Source organism: Nannospalax galili, unplaced genomic scaffold (assembly GCF_000622305.1).
Source record: "Nannospalax galili isolate Female #2095 unplaced genomic scaffold, S.galili_v1.0 scaffold336, whole genome shotgun sequence".
In the NCBI taxonomy this organism is placed as follows: domain Eukaryota; kingdom Metazoa; phylum Chordata; class Mammalia; order Rodentia; family Spalacidae; genus Nannospalax; species Nannospalax galili.
In genome coordinates, this window is record NW_008343385.1 from 8612709 (window position 1) to 8626297 (window position 13589).

Consider the following 13589-nt stretch of genomic DNA (forward strand, 5'->3'; position numbering starts at 1 on the left):
TTTAAACTAAAAAAAAATTATATATTTTTGCCAGGCATGGTGGCACATGCCTTTAATCCCAGCACTCGGGAAGCAGAGGCAGGTGGATCTCTGTGAGTTCAAGGCCAGCCTGGTCTACATAGTGAGTTCCAGGGCAGCTGGGGCTACAGAGAGACCCTGTCTCAAAAAGACCAAAAAAAAAAAGATATATTTTTAAGTATTTTATTATTTTCATTTTATGAATGTGTTGCATACATGTATGTAAATGCACCTGTGTCATGCAATGCCCATAGAGGTCAGAAGAGGGCCTAGGATCCCCTGAAACTGAAATTTAAACAGTTGTTAGCTGCCATGTGGGTGCTGGGAATCAAACCCTGGTCCTCTGTAAGAGCAGCCAGTGCTCTTAACTACTGGGTCCTCTCTCCAGCCTCAAATTTATGTTTTATGTGCATAAGTGTTATGCCTTTATGCCTGCAAGTATATAAGTGCACCAATGTTGTGCAGTGCACATGGAAGCCAGAAGAGGATGTCAGATCCCCTGGAAGTGGAGTTAACAACTAGACAGTTGTTAGCCATCATGTAGGTGCTGGGATTCAAACCCAGGTCTTCTGTAAGAGCAGCCAGTGGTTTTAACCACTGAGCCATCTCTCCAGACCCCAATAAATAAAGCTTTTTAAAAATAATCTTTTTGAAAATTCTTACTCTCTGTTCTTTCCATTTCCTATTAGATTTATATGAAACTACTCAAGAGTTTTCCAGTTTCAAATCATCATCCCTCAGTATCCACGGGAGATGGCTTCTCAAGAATGTCTCAAGGATACCAAAATCCATGGATGCTCAAGTCCCTTATGTGAAGTGGCATAAGAGAGATGACCCTCAAGCTGATCACCAAGCTTGGATCCAAACAGCTGCAAAAACAAAAACGTGTCTATAACTGAAAATGTACAGTCTTTTCTCATCATTTTCTAAATAATGTGACAGTTATTTACACAGCATTTATAATATACATATTATATTACATATATAGAAAGATATGGTTAAATTATGTACAAATACTATACCACATTATAAAAGGGTCTTGAGTATCTTAAGATTTGGTATCTAAAGAGGGAAAGTCCTTGAAATAAGTCTTCCATGTACACTGAGAAGTGACTGTATTTTCTTATAAGCTACATCCATCCATCGGTGCATATTAAATTACCACTAGATTACTCACAGTACTCACCATCCTTAATACCATATGAAGGCTATGTAAATAGTTGTTGTAGTGTATTATTTATGGAATAATAAGAAAAATAGCCTTTGCTCAGCACCAAGCAATTTTTTTTCTGTTTTCTATCAATAATTGGATCCACAGATGTAAAACTTGATACAAAGATGTTGCCTGAGTTCTCTCTGGGTCTCTTACACTATCAGGCAAACCAGATAACATATCTTTATGTAAATTTATTATTACCACGGGGGGGGGGGGGGGAGTGACTTAACAAAGAAGCGAATACCTAGTGCTTAGCTCTGCACCAATGAGCTCCACGCCACCTAGCTCTGCGCCCGCCAGCACCACCACTCAGAGCCACTATTCCAGATCACTCCCATGGCCAGCCCATAGCCACCACTAGCTTTCGCCCATGCCTGGGCCAGCAGTCTCACCCCAGGTACACCAGGTCCGTAAGTGCCAGGCCATTCTGTTCTTGAGCGCACCCGGTTACTGTGCCCTCTTCGAGCTCACCGGGGCTCCAGTTCAAGATGGTGCCACAAGCCCAACCTCTTTTACGGCTAACTCTCCACAATCAATTCTCCACAGCAAGCCCCACCCCTTGGAGGAACCAGGACCCCCGGGGAACACAAAAGACCTGACTGTATTTCATGCACTGACATTGACTAGTCTTTAGCATTTAGGCCCTTTGTGCCTTTGCCAGTCTGAGAGACTTTGGGGTGTTAATAGAGATATCTTTTTTCTTCTGGGTGGCAGATTTTCCTTGTGCCAAAGAAGCCTTTGCAAAACCTTTGCCTTAAGATTTTTGAAACCTGGGTAAGTCACAAGTGAGGAAGTAGTCATTTTAGAGTGAAGTAAAGTGAAAATTTCTTCCTTCATCTTTGCAGGAAAATTTAAAAAAAAAAAAAAAAAAAAAACAGTTCTTGGGGAAACTACTAAGATGCTTGACCTTGTTAGGGTGTTAATTTGACCACAGGTGTTAGTTATTACAATGTGATCACGTATTGCTCTTGTTGGCTTGCCCCAAGCTTTATCTTGGGGTCCTTCTGTGGTTTGTTTGAAAAGTGGAAAAATAGGGTTCAGAAGAAACTGAAAATGAAAGATGGGAAAGAAGAGTAGCTTCTGGGGACTAGTAGAGTGAAAGGTTGAAGAGGAAGCTTTGTGACTGGACTGGAGGCAGAGTCCTGGAGCTCTGGGTTTCTAGGGGGAAAGTATGGCTCAGATATAGGAAGAGAGTTATCTTCTTTCCTCTCAACTCAGTCCAGCACTGCTTTGACTTGTGGATGGTGGAGACAGCAGAAATCAGAAAACATCAAGGTCAGCACCAATATCAGCAAGGAGCTAGGATAAAGCAAGGCAACAGTGAGGGTTCTTCAATCTATTGGAAGCCAGGAAGAGCACAGGAGTGGACATAGTGTCCCCAAACCAGAAGAAAAGGAACATGGCAGGCTCAGAAGATAACTATAATGACAGATCAGATTGTAAGCAGAGCTGAGTCATTCCCTTGGGGAGCTCAGGTTAGAAATTAGGACAATAAAGTTGGTATGGTCTCACTTATCCTTAGTAAAATGTCTGACCATCTCTGTTGCACACATAAAAGCATACAAATCTGAAGACCCAGGTTCCTACAGACTTGTGTTATGAGTATATGTCAAACCAAAGAGGAAGTACCCCAATGAGAAAGTATTTTAAGATAAGTTGAGCTTTGTGATGCCTTCCCATCAAAATAAGATCAAGTACTTACAGAAGATGAGCCCTTTGTGGGACCAATGAGAATGATGCTAATATTATCACAGGTACCTTGATTCATTCACATGGACCATATGGAAATATGTCACAGCCTATGCTAGATGTGACAGGAGCTATCAAAGCGTTCACAGTAGGATTGTTCTAAGAAAGGTGCTATCTCTGACCATTGCTAGAGATTACTTAAATAAGCCCATCATTGAAATACGTTGTGATATGATCATTTCAAAGAAGAGCTTGTAAAACAGCTTTCCACGATGTTCAAAATACATTAGGCACCAGCAATTTTAAGAGGATTGCACCTTTGTACTGCTTGGCTTTTTCTAGCAAACTACATTTACTCATCTCATTTTACCTTACTGTCTTCCACTTCTTCCAGCTCTTCCATGACTCTGGGTCGGGAAACACATCGTGCTCAGTTACTACCTGTTCATCTTTCACATCCTTTTTTAAGCAACTCTTTTTCCTATCCTCATCCCCCATAGAAAACTCTGTCATAACACCCTTCACAACCCTGCCCATGGCTCTTTTTACATGACCAATTTCTACTTACTATCTTTCCCATGAAACTATAAATCCTGTAAGGTTTCCGTTGTTATTGCCCTTAATAGCATTGGCCTACAGTAGGTAGTTATTTAAGTCGGTCTTTGGTAAAGCCTCCTAATAATCTGTAATTCTTGAGAAGTCATTTCAACTGTCCCTCATTTTTTTTTCTTTTTTTGAGACAGGGTCTCTTTATAGCCCAAGCTATCCTGGAACTCACTATGTAGACCAGGCTGGCCTCGAACTCACAAAGATCCACCTGCCTCTGCCTCCCAAGTGCTGGGATTAAAGGCGTGCGCCACCACGCCCCGCCTTGTGTCCCTCATTTTTTAAGTAGGAAAGAATTACTAAGTCATTGTAGTAACTGAAAGATGTCAGTAAGAATAAAGTTTCCCCGTCTTTTTCTTCCTAAAAATTATAATAAATACCCTATTTTCACCCCTGACTCAGCTCGACTAAGTCATCAAATCAGAAAACTCCAAGAAAGTTTGGTTTAGCTTATTAAAATTCATTTATACATAACAGGGTTCTCATACTTTTCATGATATTTGAGAAAGACCAGAAATTTGTAGGTACCAAAGAATCTCTAAGTCCCTAGACCTCCTCTAAGGAATATTTTAAAGCACACTGAAGAGAAGGCTGAGGTCTAGTTCAGAAAACCCCACCGACAGGAACACTGACCTTAAGAAGGTCCAGAATATTAAGGAGAGAAGAGTATAGAGTGCAAGGACTCCACGGGACCTGCAGTTAGGTCTGTGGCCTCTCCAAGAAGTAGGAACCAAAACAGACTTGTGAACAGCTGCAGAAAAGAAGGCCTTCCCAGGACTGAGAGGCTGAGTTCCTTTCCTTGACCTCTGTGTGGATTGGTCAAGAGTTCTGAGAAGACGGTTAAGCAACTAAGAAATCACAAGGCTAGAGTGAAATGAAAGTAAACAGGATACTTTAGATGCTGGATATACTGATTCTACTTGGTAAGACTTAAAAGTAAAAGAAAAGCAAAAGCAAAAAATATTAAACTTTTTGAAGAAAGTCTTGTTAAATAATGTGCTTCCTGCCAAGTATGACAGGAAACAATCACAGGAGCTACAAGAGCTCTCATGTATGTTAATGCTCATGGTGTTAAATAACATTCAAGTTAGGCAAGTATTATTCCTCTGTACCTGATGAGAAATGCAAGTTCAAAGGTCACATAGCTACTCTGATGGAATTGAGAACTGAATTTAGGTCTGTCTGCAATCCACATGTGATTTCTATGACATCTGTTGATTATAATTTTATTCAAATATGCTTATTCTCTATGTTGGTGTGATCACTTGATGATGTCATTCTGTATTAGAGGGGGTTCTAAATTCGATGACTGATATCTTTGTAACAGAGAGGAGAGCGGTGTCGAGATGGCTCAGTAGGTGAAGGAGCTTACTGTCAAGCCTAGGACTGGAATGCCTATGACTGGAGTTCGATCCCAGGGACCCACATGATAGAAGGAGAGCACCAAATCCTGCAAGCTGTCCTCTGACCTTCACAGATGCTAGGACACACACGCCCAAATATACACATACACACAAAATCAAATATGATTTAAAAATTTTTTCTAAATGAAAAGACTAGGGCCATAAAAGGGCAGACGCATAATCTAAAATAATACAGCTACAAGCCAAGCCAAACAGCACAACGTACACCTGCAGTGTTGCAACAACCAGAAGTGTAAGAAAGAGACACAGAACAGTTTCTGCCTGGAGCATCCAGGAGAAACCAAACCTGCCGAAACCGCCATTTTGAATTTTCAACTTCCAAAACCGTGAGCGAGTAAGTTTCTGTTATTTTAAAACACGCAGTTTGTTGAAATTTTTATAGCATCCTTAGAAAACATACTGTCTTCTACATCATCCTTCAAATCATCTCAAGATTTCTGGTTTATAATTTCTAACCTAACGCTACAGTTTGAATCTGGTTTGCTCTAAAACTCCTGTTGAGACTTAATTTCTCAGTGCAATGACTTAATTCCTCAAGATGAAGTAGAAAGAGGTGGTGGGACCTTTAGGAAGTAATTGGGGGAGGGGGCGCTGAAGAGATTGCTCAGTGGTTAAAAGCAATGGCTGCTCTTGGCAGAAGACGCTTTTTCAAATCCCAGGACCCACATGGCAGTTAACAACCTTAGATACATCCATTTCCAGAAGATCTGAAGCCCACTTCTGAACTCCTCCGGCATTGCATGACGAGGGTGCACTTAAATACATGCAGGCATAACACTCTTACACAAAAGGTAAAAATAAATAAGCCGGGTGTGGTGGTGGATGCCTTTAATCCCAGCACTCAGGAGGCAGAGGCAGGCAGATCTCTGTGAGTTCAAGGCCAGCCTGGTCTACACAGTGAGTTCCAGGCCAGCTGGGGCTACAGGGAGACTCTGTCTCAAAAATACCAAAAAATAAAATATAAACAAATAATAAATAAATAAAATAAATAAATAAGTAATTGGGCCAGGGAGGCTCCACCCTCGTGAAGTAATTTAGTTCTCAAAGGTTGGTTAGCCACCTACTATTAACCCAGAGCAAGTGATTATTCAGTGAGCCTGGTGCCTCTTGTAGGTCTCTTCTAAACATATGATCCCTCCAGAACACTTGCTTCCTCTTTCCATTTCTCACCATGATATGGACCACCCTCTACCAGAAGCCAGTATATGCTGGCATCATGCTGTGGGACTTCACTTTTTTTATAACTGTAAGTCAAAATAAACCTTTCTTTAAAAATTATTTAGTCTTGGATATTATTATAACACAAAATGGACTAAGATAGAGATATGAGTAATCAAAATTTATAATTCCTAAATTAAGAAGTAAGTAACATTAATGCTCATCTGGTCAAAAATGATGATACTCACTTTTAATTCCAACATCTGGAATCTCTGAGTTCCAGGCCAGCCTGATCTATATAGTTCCAGGTCAGGCCTAGAGTTACCTCAGTGAAACCCTGACTCTAAATACATACATACATACATACATACATTAACAGGGCTGGAGAGATGGCTCAGCAGTTAAGAACACTGATTACTTTTACAGAGGCCTGGGATTCAAGTCCCAGCACCCACATGGTGGCTAACAACCATCTGTAACTCCAGTTCCAGGGGAATTCAATACTCTCTTCTGACCTCTGTGGGCATTGCATGACATGGGTGTTCTTACATACATGCAGGCAATACACCCATACACATAAGCAAATAAAAATACATATTTTAAAATACATATTAAATGAAATAAAAATCAACTGAAGAACTGTAAGCACTTGATGATTAAGAATCAGATTGCATCTGAAGTTCTAAATCTAAAACATGAAAACAGAATGAGTTTCAAATGGAAGGCCATGATTTCTCATTTCCTATATTTAAAATACAGGTTGTTTAATATTTAAAATGTAAAGAATCTTGCATTCCTACCACTCCCTTTAATTTAATCAATGGTAGTATACTCATGGCTTTCATGTATGGTTCAGAAACCCAACAGAATAAATAGGAGTTTATGGGCTTGTGAGTCTAGAATATTTTGTTTAAGTTGAAACCTTAAAATCTGAAACACTGACATAAGGATAAACTTACTTCTTCAAGCAGTAGTTGTAAAATGGTAGGTGGGTTCTGCCAATAAAATATCTCTGCAAATTAACCAGAGTATCACTAGTAAAAATCTTTACTGCAACATAGTAAAGATTTTCTTTCCTCAACTTTTTCTATGAAAATCAGAATAAAACATACAAGTATAATCTCTCTTAGCATGATTGTCTATGATTTTTCCTGAAGGCTCATATGAGTCATATGCCATATACTTTATGAATAATTTATGTCTTAGATGAGGTAGGAAAAAAATCTCAGAGCACAGAAGTCATCAAAGACACCTACAGCAGGCCTCACAGCAAACCATGTCTATGGCCTAAATCACTTTTTAATAATGAAAGGACAGTAATATCCCAAATCAAATCATCTTTATTCTGGGGCTTGCCCCATGTTATATACATCAATATTGTATTAATTTCTATTTCTTTAACTAAATATATGTATATATATAGAGAGAGAGATATAGATATAGATATACCCTCAACACAATTAAGCTTTACTTGCAAAAAGAACATTTTTATGGGACTTGAAGTATTTCTATGGAGTTTTGTGAGTACAGTTTGGTTTTATGGACAGCCCTTTTACAAATCTGTAAGCAAATGTATTTGATAATTCTACATTTTAAGTGTGATTTCAGTTAAAAGTGCACAAACAAAAACATCTTCACAAGAGCACTAGACCAATATCTGTTGAATGAATAAGTGGAAGGATGGATGATTTTATTCATTATGTAGTCCTATAACATTTTTACACTTCTACTAAAGTTTGGTTTCATTGATCTGTCTTTAGAGACAGAAACCTCTGTGTAGTGCTGCAGAGATCCTCACATTAAAGTCACATTTCTCTTAGGAATTAAAAAGATGCTTTTTTCAAAAAAAATTTGAGCATTAATTTTTAAAGATGTATTTTATTTTCATTTGGTGAGCCTGTATGTGTATATGCACACATATGTGCAGATGCCCACAGAAGTCAGGAGAGGGCATTGGATCCCCTAGCGCTGGAGTTATAGGCAGTTGTGTGGCTGATGTGGGTGCTGGGAACCAAACTCTAGTCCTCTGAAAGAGCAGCAAGCACTCTTAATGGCCAAGTCATCTCTCCAGCCTCACCACTGTGTTTTTATTGGAAGATACTGTTGAACTGAGACTTCACTGTAGAGGCTAGTAGACAGCTTGAAACTTGGTAGACACCTAATGGGGTCTGGTGACTGCTCCCTGCTTCAGGCCAGAATGTGGCTATTCATTCTGTGGCCTAAAACACACTTTCATTTTAAGGAAATGGGATAAATAGCAATCCTAAAACTAAAAAGTAGAGTTCAGCTGAGTTTGGTGGGATATGCCTTTAATCCCAGCACCCAGGAAGGAGAGGCAGGCAGATCTCTTTGAGTTCAAGGCCAGCCTGGTCTATATAGTGACTTCCAGGCCAGCCAGTGCTGCATAGGGAGATCTTATCTCAAAAGGAAAAAAAAAAAAAAGAGTAAAGTTCAAACACAATTGACAGCTTATCAAGCAGTAGATACAACAGATAATGCAGGTTTCATTATAAACTCATGTACTCTGTCCATACCGTTTGGCTGACGCCATTTTCAAGTTTAAATGTGAGGTATTAGCTCACAATAATCACATGGAATAGAGCTATCCTTGTATTTTTCCACAGATGAAAACAGATTAAGTTGAAAATAGAAACAAGATTGAAAGACCATGTAGCTTCTGAGAAGTGGGAAGGGGAAGATGGTCTTTGTTGCACATAACCCCTGTTAGAGCATTATGGGAAGAAGGATAGTTGGATGAGGCAAGGAGGTTTTTTTCTTTTGTAGCTGGCTTTTCTCTTCTTTCCCCTACTAACACTCCCCCAGGCTTGGTTCCATATCCACCAAGCTCACAAATGCCGGAAGTCTGAATCAGTCATGCTTAATTTCCTTATGTGAAAGAGGGTTAGTGTTGGGTAAGTATTAAAGGACTGTCAAATTTGTTGCCTAATGCCCTGGCAGTTCAGAGAGGGCTGTGTTCATTAGCACACTAAAGATGTGCTGAGAAACCACTGGACATCTGTTCTTGCTACTGGGGAATGGAATGGAGGCCTGACCCTTTACCTTCCTATCAGGATCATATAATCTGAAAAGATGCTCTAGAAAGCAAAAGGATTCTAGCAGGAAACCTCAGATAACCTTTTAAAGCAGAAAAGAAAGTTGAGAAAAGCAATTTTATAACCCTAGTCTTGATGTGGCTAGAAAATAAACACACGCAGTCATATGCAAATAGATACCGTATCTTCAAATGTCTTTTGCTCAGTCAGCCTGGTGCCCAATTCAAGCTGTTTTCTACAGGGCCATAGCAAGCTCAACTGTCACAAATACTGACTGACCTCTCTCACGAAGGTACTCTAGATTGAGAGGGAGGTCAGGAGAGAGTCTGAAACAACTTTTTCTTGCTGCCTGGATTAAAACTGTGAGCATGACCTTTACATGCCTTTTCATTTATAAAACAAAGGGGGGAACTGTAGGAATGACTTTTTCAATATGGGCTAGATCTAGACAAATGATTTTTTCTTAACCTTGTAACCAAAAAGTTAATTTTATTTGAGCTTGTTTATAATGTAGACAAGCTCTCTGAGCCTTGAGCTCCTACTGTAACCTAAACACAAAGCTCCTGACTTCCTTGCTCTTGGCCCAGAACAATGCATATATATTTGTGTATATGTTTTGCTGTTAATCAAACACTGCAGACAGCTGGTATTTGATGAAACCAATAGATGGGATTAAATTGATAACACCTGTTTGTGGTTGTGTGCATCCTATTCAAGGCCAATAGGGTTCAGAAGGGATCATCCTCTGATAAAAGTTTCTCTTTTTGTCCCACATTTCATGCTAAATACAATGCTACAATAAAAGAAAGAGCAAGCTCTTATTCCAGGGCAGAGTTCTGAGAGAATTCTGAAGGAACAGGTTGTCAGAACAGTTGGGATCCCTAAAATGAATGCTTTAAGTACCATGTAACGTGGTATCATATTAGTACCACTGCATAAAATGAGACTAAACACATACTTTAAGATTATGCTACCTATCTATGTAGCCTTATCCAATGGACCATGAAGATAATCTCAAAATAACTAAATTAGCACACTTAAATTATAAAAACATTCAATACAAGGCAATGAGTCCTTTTTTTTTTTTTTTTACAGAGGGTAATAATCATTAACAGAAACTGTCATTCTGGAGTTAAAATTTTGCTAAAATAATCTAACCACTAACACATAAAGGGCTAAATGCCTGGGCTACATTGAAACAAGAAAGACAAATATTTCAAATGGGTCATGTCCACTATTTTAAATCACATTGTACTATAATATGTGTTTACTTATCTATATCCCTGACTAAACTATAGATTCCTAGAGAAGGAACCTGGTTTCTCGCATTCTCTTTTGTACCAGAAGACAGCACAGAGGGGCCTGGCACATAGGTAAATATCAAAAGTGTATAATCAGTACCTTCGTGAATAGCAATAGTTCAAAGTTCTGGGCTGCAGATACTCACAGCTGTATGAATGCTTTGTTATGAGGACTGCACTGTAGAAATGAACAAGCTGTTCACTGGACAAGATTACCCAGCCAAATGCACAATCAAGGCAGAAAGTCCAGCCGAGCTCCTCTGCTTGCCACGCCATGAATTCCATCACTCTGAATCTGTCCACAGGAAGCAGTGCCTTTTTACAAAGTCTTACAAAAGCACTGTGCATACTAGAGATGATCCTGATTTAAATAATGACTGAATAATCTGACAGGTTACATCCCAAGAGCAAGAAAACTTGCCCCACTGACCTGAGTCCCAGAGTGAAACAGTGAAGACTGTCTATTCTTGAATTACTAGCAAAAAGTATCTTATATGGTAGCCTCAACACTTACCCCAATCCCAGAAAGTGAGTTACAGAATTAGAGATGCATTAAAACAAAACAAAACAAATCCCTGGAACTATTGCTAGAGAGAATTAGAGGTTATCTGCTTCAGTAATCTCTTAAAAGTTAGAAATGAGGAAAACAGAACAAGGAGATTAAACTGACTTGCCCGAGTTAACAAAGCTGAGCCTCGAACCTAAATTTTTTGTTGTTTCTTCAAGCTAATAATCTTTCTAGCATACCTGGCTGGCCTTACCATCTTTACTATCTAGGATCATCAAATGTACACCCACTGTATGGGAAAGGCTGAGACACAGGGACTAGGTTTCCATCTAGGACTTACTATGGTGGAGAAAAAACAAGAAAGGTAAGCACAGGGAAATAAGCAACACCAATTAATAAGTGCCACACAGGGAGGTTGCTCCAGTTTCTGAGTGGGAGTAGCGGGTGTTGCAGAGGTGAGCAGCAGGCATGGGGGAGTGGAGGGCCCTCCAGGGCACGCAGCTCAATCAGCCCCGGAGGCCCCTGCCCCAAATGTGTAAAGATCATCAGGGAAAAGCCGCACTCCAGCTGGGCTCTCACCTCCTGCAGCATGGGGCAACTGCGCGGCGAGGCCTGAAGCAGGGCCACGAGGAGGGCAAGGATGGCAAGTGACTTGGGCCTACCCCGCACTTCAGGCGCAGGCGGCTGAGGAGCTGCCCATCCCCAGCGAACCCCGTAGAACTGGAGCTTCGCAAAAAGCGCCCGCGGCCGCGGGGCGGAGCCTCCGCAGAGCCCCGCCCACCCTGGGAGTGCGCGACAGTGAGGCGGGCCTCAGAACGCCGCAGCGGCGGACGCGGGGCGTGGCCTCTCCAGGGCTCCGCCCACCCAGGGAGTGCGCGACAATGGGGCGGGCCTCAGAACGCCGTTGCGGCGGACGCGGGGCGTGGTCTCTCCAGGGCTCCGTCCACCCTGGGAGTGCGCGACAATGGGGTGGGTCTCGGAACGCCGCGGCGGCCAGTGCCGCTGCCCTGCTCTGGCTTTGAAAGATTAGAAAGTCCCGGCGGAGAGGGCGGCGGCGTCGGATGTGTCTGTGGCGGAAGCGCGGGCCCGCGGCGTCTCGGCGGCATGAACTACCCGGGCCGCGGAGTCCCGCGGAGCCCCGAGCGTAACGGCAGCGGAGGCAGCGCTTGGGAGCTGTGCTCCGACGCGGCTGGCGCGTTCGGCCCCGGCGGCGGCTCCTGCTTGGAGCACCTGCCGGGCGGGGAGCCGGCGGACGGCAGCGTGTCGCTGGCTCTGCTGCGCGGGGAGCCGCTGCACCTGGCGCCCGGCACCGACGACCTGGGCCACCTCGCCCTGGACTCGTGTCTCAGCGACGAGAACTACGACTTCAGCTCCGCCGAGTCGGGCTCGTCGCTGCGCTACTACAGCGAGGGCGAGAGCGGCGGCGGCAGCAGCTCGCCGCAGCCCCCGCCGCCGCCGCTAGTGGCCGCGAACTCGGGGGGCGGCAGGGCGGCGGGAGGGGGTCCCGGGGAGAGGAAGCGAGCCCGGCCGGGCGGGACGGCCGCCCGACACCGCTACGAGGTGGTGACGGAGCTGGGCCCAGAGGAGGTGCGCTGGTTCTACAAGGAGGACAAGAAGACCTGGAAGCCCTTCATCGGTTACGACTCTCTCCGCATCGAGCTCGCCTTCCGGACCCTGGTGCAGACCACGGGCGCCCAGGAGCGGGCCGAGGCCCAGGATGGCGACCCGGCCTCCGGCTCCGACGAGGAGAACGACGAGGACCGCGCCTGCGGCTTCTGCCGGAGCACGGCAGGGCACGAGCCGGAGATGGAGGAGCTGGTGACCATCGAGCCGGTGTGTGTGCGGGGCGGCTTGTACGAGGTGGATGTCACTCAAGGAGAGTGCTACCCGGTGTACTGGAATCGTAAGTGGCGGGCCAGGGGTGGGGCGGGGAGAGCTGAGCCTGCGGCCGGGATGCGCGCTGGACCAGGTTGGGGACTTGGCCGCGTGAGGCCTGGTGCTGGTCGGGTTAAGAAGCGGGTGTGCAGAGCGCCGGCAGGTGAAGGGTAACGGAGCAGATGGCAGAGCCTGAGCTGCCCGGGGTCGGGGGAGAGGATTCCGCCGGGGATGGCGCCTCCTGGGTGAACGGAGTGCTGCTGCCATCCCCTGGAGGAGGTCCAGGAACGGAGCCCCAATCCCCGGGGCTTTGTCCACCTGGATATCCGATTCGGTCTCAGTTACCCCGAAGCGCCTGTGATTTAAATAACATGTACCGGAGTGGGAAGGTTTTCAGAATGTCTGCCTGAGAATCAACAGTTCAATTAGAGACACAGGAAGAGAAAAAGCCCTGGCGGGAAAGGAAAGGCTACGTGGTATGTTGTTCGCCCTGGGTGCCTTGGGCAGGAGAAGAGCACTGCAGGAGACGGTTCTGGCGAGTGGGTGCGCGCACTCTGTGTGGAATATTCGTGCATCTCTAAAGACCTCATTTACATGTTTTTATTTTTGCATCTTAACCTTGAAGACTTGCAAGACCTATACCTCGGTTTCCTCATCTGTAAAATGGGAATGTGGTAAAGGTCTCTGAACAGTGCTCAGCATGTATGTGTGATGTGAATGTAAACATTCCTCAGTAACACA

General features: G+C 43.7%; 1 protein-coding gene and 1 long non-coding RNA gene across 9 annotated transcripts in view; one reads left to right on the plus strand and one right to left on the minus strand.

Annotated features, from left to right (window-relative positions):
- The window catches only part of LOC115071427, a 109706-nt gene extending 98029 nt beyond the window's left edge, over window positions 1-11677 (minus strand). The window contains exons 1-3 of one of the 2 annotated variants that reach the window (XR_003850515.1): window positions 11553-11677; window positions 10612-10760; window positions 775-887 (exon numbers count right to left, since the gene is read on the minus strand). This is a non-coding gene — a long non-coding RNA (uncharacterized LOC115071427). Of the gene's footprint in view, window positions 1-774; window positions 888-10611; window positions 10761-11552 lie in introns of those variants that run through there. The other variant, XR_003850514.1, reaches the window with a different exon arrangement.
- Window positions 11678-11898: 221 nt separating this feature from the next.
- Ddhd1 (DDHD domain containing 1) overlaps window positions 11899-13589 on the plus strand; it is a 93373-nt gene continuing 91682 nt past the window's right edge. For 3 of the 7 annotated variants that reach the window (XM_008839553.3, XM_008839556.3, XM_029566665.1), the window contains exon 1: window positions 11899-12876. In XM_008839553.3, the coding sequence (XP_008837775.1) occupies window positions 12078-12876 (799 nt within the window). In that variant the 5' untranslated portion in view covers window positions 11899-12077. The remainder of the gene's footprint in view (window positions 12877-13589) is intronic. The other 4 variants (XM_008839554.3, XM_008839559.3, XM_008839557.3 and 1 more) reach the window with 2 other exon arrangements.